Source organism: Anopheles marshallii, chromosome 3 (assembly GCF_943734725.1).
Source record: "Anopheles marshallii chromosome 3, idAnoMarsDA_429_01, whole genome shotgun sequence".
In the NCBI taxonomy this organism is placed as follows: Eukaryota; Metazoa; Arthropoda; class Insecta; order Diptera; family Culicidae; genus Anopheles; species Anopheles marshallii.
Genome location: NC_071327.1, coordinates 73801939 through 73826918, shown reverse-complemented (window position 1 = coordinate 73826918; position 24980 = coordinate 73801939). Strand labels below are relative to the sequence as shown.

The 24980-nt window shown below is 46.8% G+C and overlaps 3 protein-coding genes across 3 annotated transcripts in view; 1 reads left to right on the top strand and 2 right to left on the bottom strand.

Moving 5' to 3' along the window:
* Positions 1-13269, top strand: part of LOC128711283 (sodium- and chloride-dependent neutral and basic amino acid transporter B(0+)) — a 30978-nt gene extending 17709 nt beyond the window's left edge. Inside the window, exons 3-8 of the mRNA XM_053806150.1 lie at positions 10129-10360; positions 10676-10833; positions 10964-11007; positions 11144-11236; positions 11320-11586; positions 11661-13269. Coding sequence (XP_053662125.1) covers positions 10129-10360; positions 10676-10833; positions 10964-11007; positions 11144-11236; positions 11320-11586; positions 11661-13269 — 2403 coding nt within the window. The remainder of the gene's footprint in view (positions 1-10128; positions 10361-10675; positions 10834-10963; positions 11008-11143; positions 11237-11319; positions 11587-11660) is intronic.
* Positions 13270-17494: 4225 nt separating this feature from the next.
* Positions 17495-18754, bottom strand: LOC128713926 (ankyrin repeat and MYND domain-containing protein 2). The gene has a single exon (XM_053808797.1). It carries the CDS (start codon positions 18752-18754, stop codon positions 17495-17497), a length of 1260 nt encoding a protein of 419 aa, XP_053664772.1.
* Positions 18755-19647: 893 nt separating this feature from the next.
* On the bottom strand, positions 19648-24190 carry LOC128711585 (tectonin beta-propeller repeat-containing protein). The gene is made up of 4 exons (XM_053806467.1): positions 21738-24190; positions 20297-21368; positions 19772-20227; positions 19648-19689 (listed from the first exon to the last, which is right to left on the bottom strand). The coding sequence occupies exons 1-4, from the start codon at positions 24188-24190 to the stop codon at positions 19648-19650; spliced, it is 4023 nt and encodes a 1340-aa protein (XP_053662442.1).
* Between the last annotated feature and the right edge of the window lie 790 nt (positions 24191-24980).

Genomic DNA, 24980 nt, shown 5'->3' with positions numbered 1-24980 from the left:
TCGTCGTGAAGATGCAAAGAGAGTCGCAGGTGAACCACAATCGTCAAATGACCTCTTTCGACATCCACATGGCTGCAATGTACGTACGAACAGTGAAACTGCATCGCATAAACCAATAAAAAGCCCGCATTAATCGTGGGATTCGGGACACACGCGAGAGCAGTTTGGTGCCATCTTTTCCGCTTGCCATCCGGTGGCATGGGCGATGGGTTATACAAGCCGTGAAACAGGGAAAGGGTCGTGTCCTTCACCGACACCCCGCAGGCAGGGAAGCAACCCATCTAGCTCCCCCAACCCCACCCCCACTTCCCTATTTTGGGAAAGCTTTTTTTAAATTCGGGTACGAATCAACCAAACCCAACCGAATGGGGTTTGATTATACAAATTTCTACATCCTCCAAATCAGTGCGGAGGACAACGGCACCAAACGGGAGAAAGTTGTTCAATCCAACAACCCCACGGTTTTACGAAAGATCCGATCGAGGTTTCTTGTGTGGTTTTGTTTCTTGCTGCTCGCTGTGGGCCACAAGGCCACTGCTAGCTTTAAACGATTTTTTTTTTGTTTTCGTCTGTTTCCTGTTCCACTGCTAATGGTGTGGCCGCGTTCGTATTTTCCTAAACCATCATGCAGGAAGTTACGTTACGACACAGCATCTGCGGTTGGAATGTGTTTGACAAAAATCAACACCGGTGTGGTGTGCTTAAGCTCGGCTGATGATATAATTCGATCAGTGGATTAGAGAAAATATTACACTTTTATGACGTAACAAATTACTAAAATTTTTAATCAATATATTAAATTAAAGCAGAATATATGAAACAAAGTAGACAAAAACAATAATGCTAAATGCTCGATGAGCACAATGTTCACTGCGTGTTTTTTGTGCCACAATCGCTTTAATGCAATATGCGCTTCTTCTAGTGCATCGCTTTAATTAGCAACAATGCACCGGCTAAACGTGTTTCGTTGGTAATTCATGTTTCGGTGCCTGTTCCCGTGCAATCGCTCCCCAGCTTTTACAGCAACACAATTCTTTGGACCACACCAACGCGGCCAGAATCTTGCTCTGCACACAACAAACACTGGACCAATAACTGTGCATTTGGCTGCATTCACGATTTACCAACGCATCGCTAATTGCTGGTGTGGCTCACTCGCGAACAGACACGAAAACACACACACACACCTGTTAGGACTGGGTGCATCCTATTTGGCACACCTTCTCCATCGCCCATCGCCCATCATGTATTGCGCGCGAGAATGGAAGGAATCGGTATCGAACTGCGTGCCACATCCACAAGCGCGTACGCACGCACCGACCGATGCGTATGTATCGAAGCAGAAAAACTTTATGCTAAGGGCCCCCGTAGGATCACTGTCCGGCGAGAATGCAACACCCAGTGGAACACGTGGGTTTGGGGCGATAGATTTTAGAGGAATTGCGTCGGAGGAATTGCCGGTCCGTGCGCGCCGCCCACGGTTGATGGGCGTTGAAATAGAATGCTTAATGGAGGGACGTTGGATGCGCTATTGTTACGTAGCTAGCACTGGGGTGTACATCAAAGAGTTTATGTTTCTTCGCAATGGATTGACTATAACGGTGGACGTAGATATTTGTCAGCTTACTACGGGGCTGCTAAGTGGGTGCGTCGGTGGTACAGTCGAATGGTGCAAAATCCCCGAAGGACTTTTGAGGTTTACACAAATTTTTGTTCACGTACTCTGGAGGTTCTTCCAAAAATATCAAATATAACGAGGTGTTTGTAGTTAAAAATAAGTTAATTGTTAATGATTGAATGTCATCATATATTGAATAACTTATAAAAAGAGCTCAGATTAGTGTTGATCGAATCGGATTCAAATTCGTTTGAAACTGGATGAATCTTTCAACTGCATGAATGAAACTGAATCTCTATTCTTAATATGAATCCTCAAACATTCAAGAACCCTCAATGATTTATGAATCCTTGGAAGAATCTTCAGAGCTTGGTGAAATAACTGAAGAAATAGATAAAAAGATGGGGTCTGTGAATCTTTGGAAAATCGATTCCTGATTTGAATGACTCCACTCTAAAGATTCATATGAATGACTCTTCTCAAAACTCTTCTCTTTCTTTTAATGCTAACGTTGAGTTTCGCTGTGTAATTGTCTTGTAAACAAACATTTACTAATTCTTTATTATTGGCTTCCAAATTAAAGTAACCTTTTGTTTGACTTCAATCCAACACAAAAAAACACTTATTTTGCGTATCAATTAGCACTGTCTGCACTTATTTTGCCTCAGTGTAACTTAATGCTTCATACATTGTCTCACATTATCCCATTCATTTTCAATTAGGCAAATCACTGCATAAAAGGGAAATAGAATTAAATCATTCATGTGCACCACCACCTCGCCGCCCGTAGGTCTGGGCAGGGATGGGGGAAAGGGTTAGGGCGTGCCACCACCTCTCGCTAACATAAACACCCTTAATTGTGGTAAATCCACCCCAGCGCCATCAGTGCGGCCGGAAGCTTGCGAAATATGCGCGTACAACCCGGTATGTATCGCAGCCCAGTTGGCCGCATCAATTCCGGGCAGCAACGTCATGAAGGAAAGAAGAAGAAGACGGAAAAACAAAAACACAAACATCGAAACAATAAACGCATCCAAACCTGACCCACTTCTGGCTTGGGAAACGAATGGGGGTTTTTGCACCTATTTTTCACTGTTGTTGTTGATTTCCCTTTCCAAGCTGGGGGTTATTGTTGCTGTTGGTTTTGCATTTTCTTTTCTTTCTATTTTCTCCAAAGCATTCTTTTTTCGTCCGCGTGACGACTGGTTAAGGGATGAAGGTTGCTTTACGCGATCTGTCAACGATCGTCATGCGTGCGTCGCTTTACTTGCATTTATTTGTTATTATTGAAGCTTTTGCGGCCAAAGTGCGCGTAGTTTGTGAGGCAATTGCGATGATCTTGTTCAAGGTACACAACCACGATCGTCGGTATTTGTGACAGAACCGATCGACAAAGTGCGTGTGTCATGAAGCGTGAAAGTCAACCTCGCTTGATGATTATGAGCATTGGGAATGTGTCTTTTATTTTTTCTTGTTTTTGCTCTCTCCACACCCATCCCAGCGCCGGTCCAAGCAAGCAATCAGCCATGGTTTTTTTTTCTCGTCGACGCTTAGCAACTGTTGCTTGGGAGATATATTCAAAAACTGCTGAGCTTTGCTATCAGCGTACATGGGACTCTCGCGTGCGCTCTCTTCGACGTCCATTTTGCAAGAGAGAAGAAGCAAACGCATTCTCACACCCCATCCCAAAAGTCCCCACCCCAAAGTGCAGTGGAAAACGTGGCCGATTGCAACCCGTACCCGGGATATTCTTTCGCCAGTTCGGGCTTGCTGGGATTTTTCTCTTTAGAAGAGCGCGCACGGGGAAGGAATGGGCCGGTGGTGGGGCTTTAGCCTTCTCGTGTTTCTTGGCGTGCGGCCGTGCTCCGGCGACCACACCGGCACCACACCGGAGCGCAAAGAGTGTAAGACAAACCGCCATTCGCAGCCCGGCCGCCGGCCGCTGGTTCAGTTTTCTCTCGGCCGCGAACGGTGCAGCATCGTGTCTGCGGCTGCTCCGTGTTTTATTTTGGGGCCAATTTTTCGGCGACAATTCAAAACCCCGCGACCGGTCGTTAAGTGTGAGCCCCCGGATCGGGCGAAGCAAGTGCAACCAGCAAAGCCTGCCCCAAGCAGAAGAAGGTCGCAAAAAAAGTTTAAATAAATGCAGTGTGTCCGTGCAAACTGGTTCAAGGTTTTTGGAAATTCGTTCGAAAGCGGCGACGGGCGGGTGTGGGCGCCAGAATGGGGGGCTGGTAAAATAAGTGCATTAAGTGATCGAAAAGAATATGCCACGCCGTGTGGTTTGCAGTGGTGATGGTTCGCGTGTCCTGACGAATCTTTCGTTCAATTGGCGCTCTACAACGTATCTGTGCTACTGGCATTGTGCATGCGAGAGAGAAAACAAAAACAAAATGGAAAATGCCAACCGTTAAAGGTCATATTCGATCCTTGAGCGATCGTCGCCGTTGTCCACCGATCGATCACTGCAGAAAGTGCAGCAAGTGCATTTTTACGTTCACCTCACACAGGTGTATACTTCCAGCGTGTTTGTGTAAGGTGTAACAGTGTCTGTGTGTGTCCGATTGTAAAATGAGTTAATATCGGATAATGTGTTTTCTTTACCCTTCGATCGTTATATTTCTTGCTCTTCGATCCATCCACCTCCGCGTGTGGGGTCCCCGAAAGTGAAAAATAAAACCTATTGTTATGGTAACCATGCCGACAGGGGACCATCCACCAATCGCTTCACCACGTTGTTTCACCACGCGAAAAGAAAGCCCACGAAAGCGGCCTTGCCCAAAGCTGCCACATAATTAAAGCTAAGCTTCAACATAACCGTGTGTATGTTTGCAGCAACACCAAAACCGAGAGCGGGGAGTGTTGGTGGGCTTGTGGACTAAAGTACCTCGTACTTTAATGTTTGAAATTTCGTGCAAAACCGTAATGAGCCAACCGGTGAGCCGCACGGAGAGCGGAGATCGTTACCGATCGCCATACTGTTAGTAATTAATTTGTGGACCGGCTCGGAAGCTGATCACTTTCGGATCCGGTAGCGAACGTGGTGGTTGTTTTGGTTTTGTTTTTAGCTTCTTAGTAATTAATCCTTTACGAGATGGTACTTTTACCCTTTTTTTGTTTTTGGTTTCGACAGAAGTTTTACTGTGGAAATAGCAAAACATAAATAGGTTTCCGTCTAAATTTGAGGATTTTTAGTATTGTGTCCATTCATTACTATTCGTTATTATGGCACAACGCATTTTATGGCATAAAGATGAATTATTATGGTATTTATAGTGGACTTCTTTAGTGTTCCTATTATAGCGAGCAGTTTCTTTCATTAACACTATAAGCACCAAGTATAAATAGCAAGAAGTACCAAGCGAATTTAGCGTTCCTTTAGCTTTTAGCTTTTTAATTTTGAAGAAATGGGTTGTGGTTTAATATTTACTAGGGTTCTTACTCTATGAAAGGCATGTGAAAGCCATGGACCATCTACAATAAAACTGCTTAACCCCAAAAATTGTCCGGCCCTATGTCCGGTCGTTGTAGTATCTAGCAGTATCTTCAAGAACTATCTGCGGCACATCACTTTTAAACCCTTCTATCGATGCTCTTTCCATCGCACCATGTACATCAATCGCACTTGCCCACAGTGAATCATGAATATCACAGAAAGAGCAACTTATTTGATAAGATCTTGCCTCAATCACAATTCCAGCTTACTTTGCTTTAGCTTTCAAAAACGAAAAGTATTACCGCAATGCGAAGGAATATAAAAAGAGGCACCCCAAGCTGGAACTGGAACAATTCTCATCGATTCTGCCCTGGTCACTATGGTGGGGCTTCTTGTGAAACGGTCCAAAGCAGTCCCAAAATATTGGGCGACTTTCATTTTATTGTGGGCTTTAATTTTTAAATTATTAATCGCAAATAGCGTTGTTGGGGTGCGGAGGTTTTTCTCATGGGTTGTGAGGGTTGTATTGAGGTACTTTTTCCAATTTTTTTTTTTGGTATCATCAATTGCACCGCGAAAGCATTAAACAATCTAATGCTATAAAAATCCGCCTAAGAGTTTAATGGCTTTATCAACAGCTAATTAGACTTTTCCTATGCTAATGCAAGATTTATTCACAACAGCGTGCAACGGCAAGTACGGTTGTAGACAATGCGGATGAAAGTGTTTTTTTGCTTTGAGCGCGCGGCTCTATTGTTTTGCCACAACAACAAGCATGGCCGTCGTTCATAGATTGCAGTATGCAATAAATCTGGCGTGTGGCGTGCCCCGTAGAGGGTTTAGGGTTGCTGCAGTCTCAATGCACAAACGAGACCCGAAGGGCAATGGTTTTGATACGTACGTTTCTTCCCATTGGTAGAAGCACCTTTGGAAACGATTCGTTTAAATATTTAATATAATTATAACGAACGTTTGTATGGGCAGTCTCGAGGGGTACTTTTTTGCCGCATTGTGTGATGTAGCGAAAATCATCCCCCATCAACAGAACGTGGTATGATGACGCAATTCGAACCAGTCGATGAATGAATGTGCATACACACTGGCAGGAACCAGTTTGCCGTTGGTCCTTTCATGCATTCCTTTCTGTCAGCGGCCGGTGGAAGATAGTTTTGCAGCATTGTTACACCCGATTCCCGGTTCTACAGCTGGTACGCACTTCAAGCATATGAGTGAAGCTTTCGAAAGCTGCTTAGCTACCCGCCCACACCACTTAAAGTTCAAGTTCTGCCTATTCGCACGCGCTGACGGTGGTGGCATTCGTTTACAATTACCACTCAATTCCGCAAATTCCACCCAATCGACGGCACTCGGCAGACGGAAACAGATGCGGAATATTCGCGGAAGTGTGGCACGCTAGAAAGTCGTCCTCCAGCAGCAAGATCGCTGCCGATCGCGACCGAAAGTCAACCCTCGATCGATCGCGTGGGAGCTTTCCGATCCATCAAAGGTGACCTCTGGTGTAGGAGATGTGTGGGCATTTTTGGTTTTCCATACGCTACACCACGCGGAACTATGGTGCTTTTTTGACGCCTTTGGTCCATTGAATGTGTGTGTTTTTTTGTACCGAAGGCCAACTTTCGACCCGTTCGGTGGGGTGTGTAACAAACGTGTAGGAGCATCGGCAATATATTACTACCTTTTCGAGCGGAATTCATTTCCATACCACACAAGCCCAAGCCGACCGATGACGTATTTGCAGTTGCGGGGATTGAGTTGTACCCTGTTGTAGTTGCATTCGACCACCACACTTTGCCTTCTGCCTTGGACACGGACCTTCAGTCGCTGGCTCTCGCATAGTACCGCCTCAGTACACCTGAGACTACGACAACTCGTCGACGACAACACGCCGTGCTCGGCAGTGCTGCCACTGTAACATTTTTCATGCACCGGCAAGTTTGATCTCGATATGCATACCACACCATACCCACCCCGGGGGTGGTTGGTCCGCCATCAGCTGATGCATGAAGTTGGCCTTCCCGTTTCGGGCAGAGCAAGCGGCAGGCGGAACTACAGAAGCATCCAATTTCTCACATTCATCTCGTCCGTACGTCTTTGCTGCGCGCCGTTGCACACCGGGGCCGGAAAACGGATCGGGGATACGGTGTCGCTTGTAACGACAAATTTATTGTCACACTTGTTGGATCACCTCGTGTGCCTTGCTTTGCATGTTCAGCCGGACCGGAAGATGGGTTTTGTAATGGGGATTGGAGCTGATTTTGCAATATTGGAATCGTTTTCTGGAAATTGTAATAACAATTTCGAGTTATGTTTCGCTCCATCGACTGGCGAACATCTTTACCCTAACAAGGTCGGTTTTGGACATTTTAAGGTGTCAATAATATTTGTTATGAGATGTAGGAACTTTAACATTATTAGCTCATCAACTCATCGCCCAAAGGTTGGGACGAATCGAATTAGATCGAAACTAGTGAACAAGAACCAGTTGAATGTTTCTGTAATTGCATTAACTCAACTACACCTCGGCTTTTTATTGATATTTTCATAGAAAAGTAGGAAAAACACAGCAATGTTTCGTCGTTCACATGACATGCCCCAAACTTTCACCAGTAGGACTCCAATTGGACTCAAATGAGCTCAAATTACAACTTATTTTCTTGCGAAATTAAATTGATTCGTTCAATTACCGCCTGCTGCCTCGCAAAAGGGTGGCATATGTCGACATATGTTCGTGACCAACCCGAGTGCAACATTTGTACGACCCGTACGATAATGATCTAACGAAAAATGCTATCTCCAGACGGGCTAGAGACAAGGCCCCCCCTCCCCACGCAAAGAAGACAGCATAACCACCGAAGATCCGTCTTGCATAGCGTGATTTAAAATAGTTTTGCTGCAATTTTCTCTCTCCCAAACGGTGTGCATCTGGACCTGTGCCCAAGCGCTCGCTTATTGTTGTGTCTGATCGGAAAAAAAGGCTGCCATATCTGCTACGGCTTTCGTTTGCCAATTGGTTTCACCCTCGCGGCGAAATGGTTGGCCACTTCTTATCGGAACCCAATCAGGGTGGACTTTTTTCCGTGCTGCGCTCGGAGGGCTCGAAGGGCCCGTACTAGTGCCCAACACTCTTCAGTACTCGTGCGATTAAGACTGCACTGAGGTGAGGTGATCGGTCCGCAGGAGTTCAATCGGCCTCGCGGGAATGCAGTTTTCTTTTGTCCCTTACCTTCATGTCGGTTGTGTCTTTTTGTTTCTCAGCCCTTTTCGTTTTGCCGCGAGTGTTGTGTTTCCTGCTGTTTAGCACTTCGTCGCAGTGCATGCTTATTATTGCAACGGTGTGTGAAAATGTGATTAGTGCCATCTTCCGTGCAGAAACGGTTGGGAAAAAAACAAGAAGCATCACCTCGACCGCGTTATGCACCGAAATCGATAATTATGTCGCGTTGTCATCGCACGGCACCCGGCTCAATCCGGCCACTCGATAGCCGTAAGACAGTGTACCGGTACGGTGAAATGCTGTCCCGCCATTGCTCGGCCGAGGTCATTGATGTACCCGTGGGCGTACTGGTGCATGAGCAGCACGAAAGCGAGTGTGACGAACGGTGCCAATCCAGCAGGTTGAATCGGAACGACCGATCACCGGCCGATCGGGGATGCTAATCACCCCGTGGGCCCTGTGACCAGCAGGGTGTAAAACAACACCACACCGAGCCACCAGGCCAGCTTCATGGCCATTGTTCATTGCCACCAATTCAGGATGACGCCCGGTAGTTAAGCGCGAGAGCGAAAGTGTGGCAGAAAAGTGACGATACACAACATCCCCTGCATCTGCGAAAGCGATCGGTGTTGAAGTCAAGAGACGCAACAACAAAAAAACAAAAAACAATTCATTACCCTGTGCGTAAACGTCGCTTAAACACACAGAGCCGCAAAAGCAAAACAATTAACGTGAATGAGAAGATGAAATTAAACCCCGCGAGTGTTTTTGTTGCGTTCCGTTTTTTTTTTTTTGTTTATTGTCTGTTCACAAACAAATGGAGTGTCAACAAACTGTCGCATACGTAATCTAAGCCACGAACCGGAACGATCGGACACACGGATCGGGGAGGAAAATGTACTCAAAAACGAGCCAACGCACAACCGGATTAGCGCGGAAGCGATCCAATACGCACGCTTCGACAGCTGTTTTGTAAACGATTTATGTGCCAATGTTAGCGACAAAAAAAAGGTTTTGTTTTTTAATGTTACAACCGTACCGTTTACCCTACCGCCAAACTGACAAGTGGAGTTGTATTTGTGTGGAAAAGCTCCCCGCGGTTGGGCTTTGTTTGTAGCGTAACATAGTTTGGTACTTAAGTAAACGGCAAGAGTCGTCGGATAATATAATAAGGTCGATTTTTTTTTAACACACACGAGCAACAGTCCATTCGATTCACAATGAGGAAAATGGACGTCAACAATGCTAAATATTTGCTCGATTATCTCTACTACACGAGAGATGATGAACAGTTTCGGTTCTACAAGAAGGTAAGCAATCGGATCGTTTACACACCACATTAGGCGAAGGCTTTTTCTGTTGCCCGAAGGGGGGAATCTGAATGCTGTAGCATAACAGAAGAAGATGTACGATCCTTCGTAGAATGGGCCCAACCGAATGGTGATCGCGTTTCTCCCTTTGGTGTTCGCTTTTTTCTTTGCTTTTCACGCTTCAGGGAGTGACCGTTCGAGCAAATGGTTCTGTTTTTCCAAAGCACTTCTAGGGGGATGAGCGAAAATAAGTGGGGTACTTTTCCCACCGACAGTAGTGATCGTTCTTGAAAAATGCTTTTAAAGATTAAAATACTTTAAAGATCCATAATTTTTAAACATACTTATCAAACATTTAAATTACTATCTCGCATTAGTTAATTTACTTTCTCGCAGCAGACGAAGAAGCACCCCTAAAAAAAACCATTATGTACTAATTTGTAGAATAATTGTATACCGAGCGAGTTCGTCGTTTGCTGTCTCATTGAAATCTTTCGATGTTATGTTCCTTCTCTGTCTCGCCCCACAGTCAAGATCATCCATATTTCGCGGTGTGATACTATGTCTCTGCCTGAACCTTACCTTCGCCAACGTGGTCCGGTTCCCGCGGGAACTGCAGCTGCATGGGTCCGCCTTCCTAGTACCTTACGTTATACTGCTCCTTCTAGTCGGGCTCCCGGTGGTACTGCTCGAAATATCGCTCGGCCAGTTTCTCGGCCAGGGTTCGGCCCACATGTGGCGTGCGGCTCCCTTCCTCAAGGGTAAGTTATTGCTGGAGAATAGTTAATTATCCGTAATTGCTTATTATATTTTGCTTTCGAGTCGAGTACTCCAAAATGATCATGATCTCTTTTCTTAGAATGTTCCATTTAGTTTCAACGTAATATAAAATGTTTTCGCAGTGATATATTTGCTACAAATTATTTACCTTAAATTCAATGTACTTAAAAAAAATGCTGTGTGTTTTCGCTGCTGTATAACACACTTTAGCCATTTGTTTCGGATCTTAATCGATTGACACTGACGCAATCGTTGTTATACCGTTTCCCATTTCGTTTTCGTTTCCATCCAAACAGGTGCCAGCTTGGTGGGCCGCATTGCTTCGTGGCTGGCGGCGATATGGACATCGATGCAATCCGTGATTGCACTGCTCTACATCGGTATGCTAGCATTCAAATCTGTGCCATTGCGGGAGTGCTCCAAATCGGTTACGATCAACCCGCAAGCCATTTATGTGAGTCATTGCGCCGAAACGGTTGGACAGCCACCACTCTTTCCACGAACCAATCAACCAATTTGTACCGATTCATACCATTCGATCGTTTCATCGCTCTTCTTTCTTTTCTCTCCCTCCCCCTACACAGAATGGCTACGACGTACAGCAAAGCAGTGGACAGGAATGTTTGAAGTAAGCGATCTATTGCCTCTTTTTTTTTTAAACGCTCACCGCACGTACTTTGCATTCAGCGATCGTGTTTGACACATTTTTTGCTGGAGGAATAAACCCCCTTTTTTCATAAACCACCTGTGCTTTCACTCGACAGATTAACATTTCTCCGTCCAGTGTGGAGAAGCTCGCTGTACTTTGGCTTGCTGGCGCTGAGTCTCATACTGCTGTGGGTCATTTCGATGGTGTGGTACGTATCGATGATGATGATGTTGTAGCATACAATAAAGTCCCTTTCCATTAAATTCCTTCCACCTCTGCCACACATTGCAGTACGCACAGCGGGAAAATCAATCGCCGATCGGTCTATCTGTTCGGGTTTGCGGCGCTAATACTGCTGATCTTCGAAACCGGCTGGGAGGTGACGAAGGCGATCAACGAGCAATACTTCCCGGATCTGTGGCCGTTCCATCCGGAATCGTTCGCGGACAGTACGGTGTGGTTCAATGCGCTCGTCCAGGTGATCTACTCGCTGAACATTGGTTTCGGTGCGGTACCGGTACTGACGGGGAAATTCCTTTACAAAGGGGACGCGATCAAGTAAGTGTGTCTGGTGGGACAACATTCATTGCATATGAATTTAATTTTAATCAATGCGTTTCCTTCCTCGACAGGACCTCATTCGTGTACATGTTCTTCAACATACTCGTAACGGCGATCGCGGTGTTATTCTACGTGTTCCAGTTCAACAACAGCTTCACCGAGTCACATCCCTTCTATCCGGAGCTGAGCACCCTTACCGTCATCTACGATCGGGCCATCACCGTGCAGGAGTCGGATCCGACGCTTCAACGGCTCATACCCGCGCTGTCGTACACGATGATCTTCATCTCGTCGCTCGTGTCGATCGTCATCTACATCTACACCTCGACCCGCATCATCCGGAAGCATCCGAACTATACCGTGTGTCTCGCGGGGCTAGTAGTCGCCATCGCCGGGTTGCTCTGTCCCAACTACATCTTTCCGCGCATCCTGGACACGCGGATCGTCGGCTCGCTGGCCGTGTGTGCAATGATCTTCGAGATCATCCTCATCATCTGGGTGTATGGGTCGAAGAATCTCTACACCGATCTAGAGTTCTCGCTCGGCCGCCCAGTGCTGAAGGCGTGGCTATTCATCTGGGGGTTCATCCCGGTGCTGCTGATGGCGCTGCTATGCTGGTGGTCGATAACCTACTACGACAATGACCTGCTGATCGATTACTTCCCCAAGTGGTTGCCGGTCGTGTTCAGCTTGTCGGTGATCGTGCTGCTTGCCTGTGTGGAAATCAGCAAGCAGGTAGACTACAACGTTTTCAGCATGATCCACGGAGCAACAAAGCCCTCGAAGGACTGGGGACCGGCAGATCCGCTAGTGCGGCACGCCTGGAAGCAGTGGAAATCGGTGTGCGAGGATACGGGCGAGCGAGACTTTACGTTGCGCCGGCGCGGTACGAAAGACTACACCAACTCCATCAAGAAGGGCCAGTATACGCACTCGCACAAGTACGGCGCATCGTCTAACCGGAACCTCTCGACGGCGGGCAGCAATTCCCCGAACTACAGCGGTTCCGTCTTTGGCGATTCGGCCATCGAGGAGGACATGAGTGTGGAAAAGTATCCGCACTACAGCAAGCACTCCTCGCAGCAGCAACAGCACACGACGGGCGTCGCAAACCATGGAGGTTACGGTATGGACACGCCACCCCCATTACCACCGCTTCCGCTCACCGAAACTACGGACGACAGTTCCCCGCGCATATCGGCCAGCTCGCGAAAGTCTTCCCGTGCGACGGACCACACCAAACGTACGCCAAGCGAACGGAGCCAGGCGGATCTGTTGCCGAACGCCCGCAAAACGTCCGACAATAGCTTCGGGTCGCGTATCGACATCCTGCCCACGGACGATGAAGCGCACGCCGGGTTCGGTCGCAGTACCGCAATCGTGCGTAATCCGCTTGCCAAGGGTCATCACCAGCACCATGCGAATGTTGCACGGCACTACCATCACCATCATCCCAGCACCGGCAACGGAATGGTGCCAGTGCACGGTGCGAAACAGAGCGCCGTGTCCTACCATCAGGACGGTGGCCCACGGAACGGTGGCGGACCGACCGCAGACGACCGGCAGCACGGTTACAATCGGGACATTTTCATCAGCAACGGACACGCACCGACCGGTGGCGATCATATCTGCTGGCGGAAGTTTTCCATCAACTCGGAAGAATACTCGACGGAGCTGTAGAGGAACGACTCTGCGGTGCATGTGGCGGTGTGTTAAAAGTGTTACTGTTACAGCTGTTTTGTTTCGTTGCGTATGGTTCTTTCGTTGCATGCGTTCAACGTTCCGTTTGTACATAGTAGACAAGTGCTGGGACACCAGAAATAGAGCAAACACTTCCCTACCCTGGAACGGTCGCTCCCAAGGCGCAAGGGGTAGGGCTAGACAGGATGGGGGTGGACGTAGACAAGGGACTGATTTCATGTGGACACGTGTATTCGTGCGTAAGCAGAGGGAACGGGATGGGGTTTTTTTTTTCTACTTCGTTTAATAAGCTGTGCAACTGTTTCCGGTTCCCGGTTCCCGGGTGTATTATTTATTCGAATCGCACAGTCCTCATTCGAATGTGAGCGTGTTAAGTTAGATTTGCATACCGAGCGTAAAGGGCAGGACGCTTAACGCGCAAACCCGCTAAACGATGAGCTGTTCATCTAAACACACGCTGTGCGTCATCGTTACCATTGCAAAACAGGGTAGGGACTGTGCCGGAGGGAATGGCACGCTCAAAAGAAGCGATCTTTTATCGACACCTTTGCTCGCTGCACTGCAGCAGCAAGCAGAATCACAACGCTAGACGGTTATCAGGCCGATTTAGATATGTCGAGACAGTGTCTCTATTAGGCAGGTTTAAGCGAATATAAATGTGTTTAAAGACAATGAGGTGTGTAGTAAAAACGTAATAATGGCTACAATTCGATCGACAACCAACGCAACTTGCTCATTACCTGACGGAGCCGCAACGACTGTTTGCCGGCGTACTTCAAATGGTAAGAGCCGTGTACATAGCGATACGATGGCGATGACCTGCACTGTTGTGGGTAAAGGCGATGGTAATAAAAATGGTTACTTGAAAATGCTGCTAGTAGCGTGTTTGTTTTGCTTTCTGTCCGTAATTTATCTTCAAACACTGAGACTCAACGCTCAACTACCAGAGACTTGGAGCACTGTATATGTAACATAGTAACGGACCTATCTGCATAGTAATTTGGCCATTTAGTTGAATTTTAGCAAAATCAATGCTAGGTGGCCCTCTTCCCTCGTTAGGGTCCAGCCCAACGTTACCACAACTTCCGATACTGAGGGATTATGGAGGTGGCCTGATTGATGGCAGATACTAAAATAATATATCAGTACTAAAATGGCATATAAACGATGTGTACTAAATTAGTATACGTGGATATACCAAAAGATATAGTGGATATAGTTGGACATGGAAATTTAGTAGAGACACGATCTGCGGAGACTCGATAGAGAATTAGTATATGGAGGTACCTGGTAGCTAAACATTAATTATTAGATCCGATAAGGTCAGATATTTGATAACTACTGCGGCCAACTCTTAATGATGTACTAGAAAGAATGGAGAAGTATTACTAACGACGACGAGACACGACCGCGAGTGGTTTAAAGACTCTCGCAACATACCACGAACGATCAAGGTAAGACCAACAGATCAAAAACGATTCGAATATAATCCATCAATACATTTTATTTTCTGCTTAAGTTAGGATTAGCATCGATTTAGTAACCAGCTGCAGCAACATTTACGTTGATTTGTACCAAAGGTGACTCCGGTTTACGGGGCGGTGGTTGAGGAGGACCGTCACGTCGAACTTCCTTTCCTGGCTGCTGAGGTGATTGGCGATCATGAGAAGCAATACCTTTAGGTGGTTTCTCCATTCCCGGCCGATTTCCCTTCTTCGGGGGCTTAGGAATCAAAGCGTGTCCAGGTTTAGGACGCTTTTTGTGCTCGTCTGAATGCTTTCCTTTCGCATGATTTGCGTTTGGTTTTTCTCCTTCGCCATCCTGCTGTTGTTTCCTATCCTTATCGTCCTGCTGCGGTTTTTGGTCAGGCTCCGGTTGCTCCGGTTTCTCTCGATCTGCTTCGATGCCATCGTTGCTTGCTTTCTCATCAATAGGCTTCTCGTGCTTCTCGTCTTTCGGTTGTTCTTGATGATCTTCCTCATTGTCAATTCGATCGTTCTGGGACTCGGGAGATTTCGGCTGCTCTCCAGGTTGTTCCTCATTGTCAATTCGATCGTTCTGGGACTCAGGAGATTTCTCATCTGCAATTGGCTTCCCATCGATAGATTCTTCACGATGCTCTGCCTCATTACCAATTAGATCGTTCGGCAGTTCGTTGGGCATATGCACAAACGGTGGCAGATCCACTGAAGAATCCTTCACACGTTCACCAAACAGGCGGTCTAAGTATTCTTTGGGAATGCGGTCAGTTCCGTACAAGAAATTACGTTCGTACCACGGATACAACGACAGCTGATCGGGAGCGGATGTTTTACGTGCTGGTTCGTACGGCTTCGCCGATGCCATAACTGCGAGACCCACTAACAAAAACACTACAGCTTTCTCCATTGTGCACTACTACTTTGCGTTTGACTCTGGTGCTGATACTGATATCGGTTCGATGCCGATGCGAGTCTTTTATATGCGCCCGTCAATCGGTGGCGCACATACATTAATATCCACGAAATGAAGTCAACTCATCGGTGAGACAATTATTCAAACACTTACTCGATACTTTCTGCCGTATTTCCCCAGCGCGGAGAAAAGTTCTCATCACAACAAGTGTGGTAAGATGCATCTTTGTTTGCCTGTACTTGAGACGAACGCGCGTGCTTTCCCGGTGGACGCGTGCTCCAATCACGTTTTGGCAAATGAGTGCAGTTTAACAGGATAAATCGTCACGTGTTGCAACATGTTTGCTACAGTATGTTATGATCAGAATTTGAATTGTCATCATAAGTATTTGTCTATCTAATTTTATTTTTTTATGCTTCTCCTGGAACAAGCTAGTGCATAAAACGTGCCCAAAGATGTTTAGAGGTATTAATTCATGTTACCATAAATATAACATAAAAAGGGGAAATGAAAATCTAATTCGTAATTAATTTTAAAGAACATGATGTAGCAAAATTTCCCAAACGAAGCGACTTCAAGTAGTTGCAGTGAGTGTGTTTGTTTGAACATCCTGTGAAGTGGTTGTGTATATTTGTTATGTTTCCTAAACAACCAATACCGAGCTCCTATATAAAGGGAACATGGCGTTTTAACCATCATCAGTTACTTATACAACATTAAACGATCGCAAAACAGTTCAGTGTTAGCAAAATGACAAAAATAACCATTCTCTTGATCATCGGCCTTAGTGCGGGAGTTTTTGCCAAACCTCACGAACATTTTAAAAAGGAGGACAGCATCAACTCTGATTCCCACTCAGAGGGATCAGTGGATAGCTTTTTAATTGAGCTTTACGAAAGACTTCTTCAAATTCGCCCATCGAAACGTCCCGAACTGGAAGAACCATCAGCGAGGCTTGCCTACGGCGCTGAAGTCATCGATGAAGACATTCTTTTCAAAGCAGCTGCCAAGCAAGAAGATCGCCATGAATCGAGCCGTCCAGAGCAGAATTCCTTGGGAGATGTTAGTGTAGCAGAGAAAAACACTAAACAGGACAAGGCTGGGGAACCGAAATCGAGTCTAAAAAAGGAAGAATTGAAACCTTCAGCATCGCGAGCAGAAAAACTACAACCACCAGCGTCTGATGCTGCTCGGAATCGTCCTGAACGTAAGGCAGAGGGCAAAGGAGACAATGGAATCGAGAAACATGCAAAGCGCCCGGAACAAAATGGTCCAAAAACGTTGAAAAAGGAAACCCCACCACCGAAACCATTGCCGTTGGTGCAAATTAATGTAAATGTGTCAAAAAAATAATATAAATTCTTAAATCATTATTTAACAACGTAAATAAAATGCAAGCATAAAAAGATAATGATGGATCAATTTCCTTTTCGTACCTACTTTAGTCAAATTGAAAACTGGAACGTGTGGATACTGAATGTGCTGAAAAAAAGGCACAGCCTACTTCATTTACATTTTTGATGATTCGGAACGGAGCATTTGCGCAGAATAAGCTACCATTACACGATCCATTGCTTAGCTAATAATTACCAGCAATATTTATTGGAACCATGATTGATTTCATTGCAATGTTACATTACACCATGACACTGACCATGAAAAATGCGACATTTTAGTTAAACCTCTCTACCCGACAAACATGCCCATCGAATTTTTCCACCAATCACATCAACACAGTACACACACACTGGGACAGACATACAATAATGCTATTTGCGAGTGTCCTGATCACTTTCCTGCCCTTCCCATCTCAACCAGCAACAAGCTTCTGAAGCTGCTCACTAATTTCCGTCGAATCGATATCCTTCGGAGCGGAATTCTGTGCCTCGCCCGCTGCTACCGACGGTCTACTGCATACCTTCTTGTGGGTAAACCAGTGTAACCGTTGGCACTGCCGATCACAGTACTGCACCTCCTTGCACTTGGAACACTTTTTGTCCGGTTTTTCCTCTCCACAGGAGCTGCAGAAGGTGATCGTGTCCTGGAACCCGCGCTGTCCGTTTATGGCCGCTCGGGCAATATCGAGCGCCGGTGCAACATTATCCTTGCTGGTAAGCTGTGCTACCATCTGCCGAAAGATGGTACACTCACGGAATGGAAATTCTCGCACACATTCGCGCACGAGGGCTTCCACGTATTCTAGCGCACCGTCCTTGTTCGGTTTGAGAACTCGCTTCGCAAACAGCTCCACGAAATCGGTCTTTGGATCTTGTTGCGCATCGCGCCGCGAGTTTATGTAGTCACGATGCTTCACAATTTCTCCCATAACGTACCCGAGATAATGATACTTAAAGGCCATGACCTCGTTTACCTCGCCGCGCCGTTTCATCTCACGCTCCATCATGTCTACCAGCACCGCGCGCAGGTTCTTCATGTCCGAGGCAAACAGACCGTACTTCTGCAGGTTCAACAGTATTCGGACCGGGTGAATGTTAACCTGCATTATGAAACTATGGAACGGCTCCAGCACTACCACCGGCAGCAACGTTTCTTTTTGGCCCCGATCAACCGTATAGCACTCGACATCTTTCAGCGGTACGAAATTGTTTATCGTTCCGACCGCTTCGTGGTTCGCAACAAACGCGCCCATCTGGGCCGGTGTTCGACCGACGGAATTTATCGCTTTCGGATCGGCTCCAGCCAACAGTAGTTTCAAGCATACCTCCGCATTGCCGGACAGGGCACCGAAATGTAACGCCGTGTAGTTATACTCGTGCTTGCTCGAGTTCACATCCGCTCCCTGGTCCAGCAGCAGCTGAACCGCTTCCTTGTTGCCCTTGTACGCGGCATGCTGCAACGGCGTCATACCATTCTCGTCCACAAAATCTACGCTGGTTTTGTACTGCGACAGTAACAATCGCAGTTCGCTATTTTCATTCTTCGCGATGCGATTAAATATGGCCTGCTGGTCTTCGGTCAGCACCACCTTCGGCGCGGTGGATTTCGCCTTATTGCCTATGGCGGTTGTTTTCGCACCATTGTTTGCGGCGTTTGATTGCTCGGACGACATGTTACCCTTGCGCTCTGCAGGTTTTAGGGGAAAATGTGTAAATTTAATATCACAAATAGGTTGGTAAGAGAAATGATCACTTCTTTTCTTTTGCAAATTGGAACTCACATACAAACTTTGCTCACAAACATGCGCTTTGAAGATTTTGACAGCTAGGCACAGACTGCATAAAGGTTCGCCTATTCTACCATATTGTTTGACAACTTGTAGATCAATTAATTTTGAAATATCTGTTTATATTTTAGTTAGTAAATAGTAGACTTTACTAAGGTTAAATAGTTCAATAATCGATATCACATTTTCAAATTATTTATCATCCAGAACTGACTACATCAGCGTCTATCAGAAGTCGATGTAGCAGCCGCGAACGACTCGCGAATACGCGCCAACTTTGTCAACGTTCCCGGTAGAATCTCCGCGTTTCAATTCTGTTTTACAATATTTTGTCAAAAAAAAGATCACAACATTAATTATTGCTGTAGCATATGCTTTATTATAATCAACTTTACCAAACAACGTGTTTTGTTCTACATATTAATCAATTTACACGAATCCGACTAACAAAATTCAATTTTTTCAACTTAAGCACGAACGCGACTCAACTTATGTGAGATTACGCGGGTTATATTTGGTGCATAATTTACCGTTGCAATGTAAAGTAATTCGAAATGATTGCGCAGGAATTAATCATTGTTAATTGTAAAGCGGTTGCTAATTTATTGCTGGAATAGTGTATAAGTAAGCAGATGTTTGAACAACAAATACGCGCGCGTACACATTCATTTACAGTGAGATTTTTGTTGTAAGGTTTTTAAGCAATAGCATCTTTCAGGCTAATTGTATGTTTTGTATTACGTTGCCTTAACATAAATATACTGATTATCACTTTTCGTTCAATCGTAAAATCCAGTCACATTAACGGAACTCCAGTTTGCCTAAAAGAACATGAAGGAAAATAAATCAATTTAATTGCTCTTTTAGAACTCCTCCCATAAGAACTTTCTTCCAATTACTCACCTGAATTCCCAGTATCCAACCAGTGCCGGCGGGATTCAATGGTGTAATGCCGCTACGTTTACACACGTAGCCAGATTGAGACACGGCAAACACGTGCTCACCGACGGACACATTTTTAAATCCGCTATTTCCCTCGTAGTGCGGAGGATCATTCAAAACGTTTGGCAACAGTTGCCAATGGCTTCCCTCCGGGAATGTGCCGTTGATTTCCTTCCGCACCGACAGACGTCCAACCGTGTCGAGTGCCCAGATGCCACACGTTCCCACCGATATCTGCTTAAAACTAACGCCTCCCGGTGGCTCAATCAGTTGCCACTTGTTGCCGACTGGGTTTTCCACCGTAATACCGCATCGCAGGAATGCACTGCCATTTTTACCTACGGTCCAAACCTTGTTGTCGTAAATACTAATACTGGTTAGCGGTTGATCGCATGGTACGTGTTCCCAACCGGTGCCCTGCAAAGAAATAGTACATTACATTAGATACAGCCGTACATATTTGAGCTCGATCTTTCAAACACTTACTGCCGGTTGAGATTGTGATACACCGCGCCGGTATAGCACATCACCGTTCGCTGCAATCGCCCACACCGTGATTGTGCAATCCGCTTCATCGCTGTCCGGTTGCAGCGCTACGTCCACCACCTTCGTATTGCCAATCTCCTGCCAAGGGCCACTGGTCGTTAGCCGACACTTGCGATACCAGCGCCGTCGCCGAACGTAATCCGTGAACTGTTTCTTCGCGTGGTACGAGGCGGGAAAATCGACCGCATACTGCCAGCCGTCCCGATCGACACCGCCCGGATTGTGGAAATCCACCATCCAATCGCTAATCCACTGCCAATGCATCGATAGCAGCTTGGCGTGCTCCTTGCTCCGTTTGTGCTTGCCCGTAATATCGCTCCACATATGTCGGTCCGTTGGCAACCCGGTGGACGAAAAGCCAGACAACGGATTCCACCGTTGGTTTTCGTAGATGTAATAATTTTGCGTATCCGTCATAACGTTGATTCCTTGGCTGCTCGTCTCCAGGCCCTTCAAAAAGGCTCCACCCCAACCGCCCGTGTACACCCAGGCAGTATTGTCATACCCAACGCCCCACACGACACCAGCCTTGCACGATATGACACGCTTCATATGGCCTCCGATCTGACGCCAGTACACGTCCCTCAGTGGTATAATTATTTTCGGACTATCGTACACAATTTGCAATATCTTCACCCGGCCACTGCTGTACAGGCTGCAAACAGTGTCCGGAGCGAGTCCGCTACGATAGTGAAACTTGGGATGTTCCTTTCCATTCACCTTCACCCGAAAACCATCCGTATCGCTGTAGATCTCCAGCCTAAACTCAGCTCCCGGTGCAAACGTTACTAACCGATCGCGAATTTCATCCTCGCTCCAGGCGGACGCGGCCATCGAATTAAACACCGTCAGGTTCTCGTTAAACCTGGGATTTATGTGCAACGGAATGTTGCGTTGCGTTTCCAGCTTGTGGCGCAAACGTACTGTCGGATGACCCTGCAGATCGAACCGCACCTGATCGGCGTCGTCGTAAATGAAGCCGCTAATTTCTAACCGCGAACCGATAAGCATCCTACCGAGAGAAATAAAACATCAATATCAGTAAAGTGAATGAAATTTGAATTGATTTGTTGGGGATTCATTAATCATTGAGGATTCAAGAATCAAATCTCGGGAATTCGGGAATTTTTAAAGAGTCATTAATTTTCCGAAACTTCGAGGATTCATAAATCTTTGGCATTTATCCTTGAGGAGTCATTGATTTCTAAGGAAATACGATTCTTCGAGGATTTATGAATCTTTGAGGATTTTTGAATTAATGAGGAGTTAAGAATCTTCTAGGATTTTTGAAGTCATGCGGATTCAGGAATATTTTGAGAGTCAACTCATGATTTGAATGACTTTCCCTAAAAGATTCTTTAGACATAATGCTACAGTTTACCCATTGTGAAGCGCTGTCAAGTACGGTGTTTCGATCGCTTTCAGATCAATCCATTGGCGGTAGCTTTTGGCGTCCTGTTCCCACTGCTGTGACTCCAGGTTGATTGGATCGAACACAAACACATCGCCCATCCCGGACGTTATCCACACCGAACGTACCGACGGTCGGCCCTGTACCTCATTTATCTGACAGCAGACCGACGTAAGATGGGAGATCCAATCTTCCAAATCCGTATCGCCACTAAACTGTAGCTTCAACGGCGATGATCCCGGTGGCAAACGTGGCGCGTGGATGGCAAGCCGCGGTGAACCGGGCTCACTGCAGCACATGATGCACGTAATCTCCGACAACGAAAACTGCATCTTCGTCGTGATACCGTCCGAGTTGAGCACGGTTAGCGTACCGGAATCGGGACCCGTTCCCTGATTGTTCACCCATTCCAGCTCGATCAGACAGTCCTCGAACGGGTGGCCCGATTTAGCACAGCGAGCTTCACCCGATTTCACCCACGAACTCATTTCGATCGCTTTTTCATAGTGTGCAAAGGCACCGCTCTCCATTTCGGACGCTGGTAGCCGTTTCTTCAGATCGTCCAACAGTCGTAAACGCCACGATTGGTTCAGCTCTTCCGATGCGTTCACCGAGTAACTATCGTTGAACCAGTTCGGTAGCATGGCCGGATCGACTGTAGCTGCCCCGGCCGAACAGCCAACCCATTGTACCTCACAGTCGGTCCAATTCTGTGAACCGCCATGATCTTCACACTCTCCAAAAACGCCCGAATCGCGTGAAGTTTCACCCTCGAACACGCTCGAATCGGTTTCCGGATGCGCCTCGGTACCGACGACAGATCCAACTGATCGTACCGGGCTCCAGGCACGAGAGTTCTTCAGCTGCTTGCCCGAGATCTCGAACACGTCGTTGCTGACGGGTACGCTAGTGCCGGCCACACTTTCCAATGACACCTTCTGGGTGAGTTTACTCTCCACAAGACTTCCCACGTGCTGCTGTTGCTTCGCTTCCAACTGACTCGCAAGCGCATCGGGCGAAAGTTCCGGCTTGTGCCACAGCTCGGGACGATTTTTAACATTCGCGGTCGGTGCTGAACGAGACGTTTCCTCGATTCCGCCGGCCGTTCCTCCACCACCAACTCCAGCGCCAGCATTTCCCGTCTCTTGCTGCAGCCGTTCCTTGTACAAGCTGTTCAAACTACGATGCTTGGTCGTGGTCGGTGAACTGTTTCCACTTTGGCGACTGGAAAACGAAAAGTTACTCGAAGTGCGGCTCAGCTGCATCGGAAGCTGTATAAGGCGCCACTTTTTCCCGGTAGGATCGGACGCAGAAACACCCGACCGGAAGTAAAGCGCACGATCTTCCGAACCAACGGCAAACACCTGATCGTTAGCTGCCACGGAAATGTACGAAATGTTGCCAACCATCTCCACCCAACCGGTTCCGATGGCGGCATCCTCGCTTACACCGGACGCTTCCCCGTGTACACCACGGCGGAACCACACGTGATTGTCGTTCGTAACGCACCACACGGAGTTGGTGCCGACAGCGACTTGAGAGATTTTGAGGTTCGTTCCCGGTGGTTTCACCTCCAACCATGTGCTTCCGGTGAGGGTATCACGCGTTATACCGGCACGTACAATCGCCCGGCCATTGTACAGCACGGCCCATACGAGACCCGTTGCGCCGACGGATATCTGTGACACCTCACAACCGGACGGCGTTGTAACGGCCGTCCAGCGTAATCCTTCCGGTGCGGTTGTACTAACGCCCGACCGGAACATTACCCGACCGTGTGCTGTAACGGCCCACACAAGCAACAGACCCGGCGATGCTCCGGGCACACTAGCACCACCGATCGACACGTCGATGAACGGTTCCTGTGTGGGATCCTTGTGCAATGGTGCTACCGCGCACCAAGAGTTGAGGGCACAGTAACGCCTAAAACGCACCCATTTTCTGCGTCGGACGCACGATTTCCAGTTCTTCTGCGGGTGGTATGTGGCAGGGAAATCCACCGCGTACGTCCAACCGTCATGATCTAAGGGTTGCCCATCTAAGGTAAGATCAAGCTGCCATTCACCTTCCCACTGCCAGGCCATCGAGGGAAGACGCACCTTATCGATGTTACGATCAACAGTTCCGTCAGCATTGGAAAAATGGTACCGATCGGTGGGAAGCAATCGGTTGGAAAACCCTTCTATCGGCAGCCAGCGCTCATTTTCGTACGCTTCCTCCTTGATGCGTATCGGCACATCGAGCCCGTGAACGTGCACGTACACCTGCCGGTCGCCTCCAATAGCCCACATAAAGTGTGGTACTACGCAGATCTTCTTAAACTCCAGCCCCAGGTAGAGGAACTCGCGCCAGGCCGACCCGGAAGTGGAGAGTGCATAGACGCGGCCTTCATTGCTATTTGCGAATAGAAGCGTACTTGGCATGGCGCTATTATGGTCCGCACGGTTCGTTTATCCTTGAACGCAAACGATGAACGCCTGCCGATGCTTGCAAACGGCAAGTGGGAATTGTACGTGACACAATCACACAAAAGACGTATGGTGTATCCTTGTCGCGAATAATCGATAACCGAGGTCGATCGTTGGGGGGTTGTTGTTTTCACGAACAGGTAACTTTCAAACGATGCACACACAACCGATTACATTTGCTGCATCGCGATCTTTGGTCTGATTACGTTGTGGATACAATGTACGGTCACAGCCACTTGCTGACTAGCAAATTATCATCGTTTTAAATCATCACACACCCTCCACACAGCTGCAAACAGAGATCGGAAAATTTTCGTTTGACAGATCTCAAACAACTCTTGTCATGCCCTGTCGGCAAAACGGACCTCCACACGAACGTAAACAAAACAAACCACAACGGGTGACCAAACGGTAGAACAGCGAACTGTTTTTAAATTACAACTTTGGTCGTGATTTCTGCAAAATAATAAAAACATAATTCAACTTTTTAATAAACGTTCTGCATTTATATTGTTTTTTTTTCGATCGTTCATATAAATAAGACCAGAATGTAACCTAATCCTGACCAGGAAATTCCCATTGTTCAAATTACATTCTCCGTTGGCCGTGTCATTCGCATGTAAACAATAACAAACCAGTAGCGCCGAAACAGAATTACAAAAATTGGTAAAATTTTGTGTTAATAATAACTGTTTCAAGATTAGTTTTTTGTCAAACAAAATTGGTACTATAAATGTAACAAATT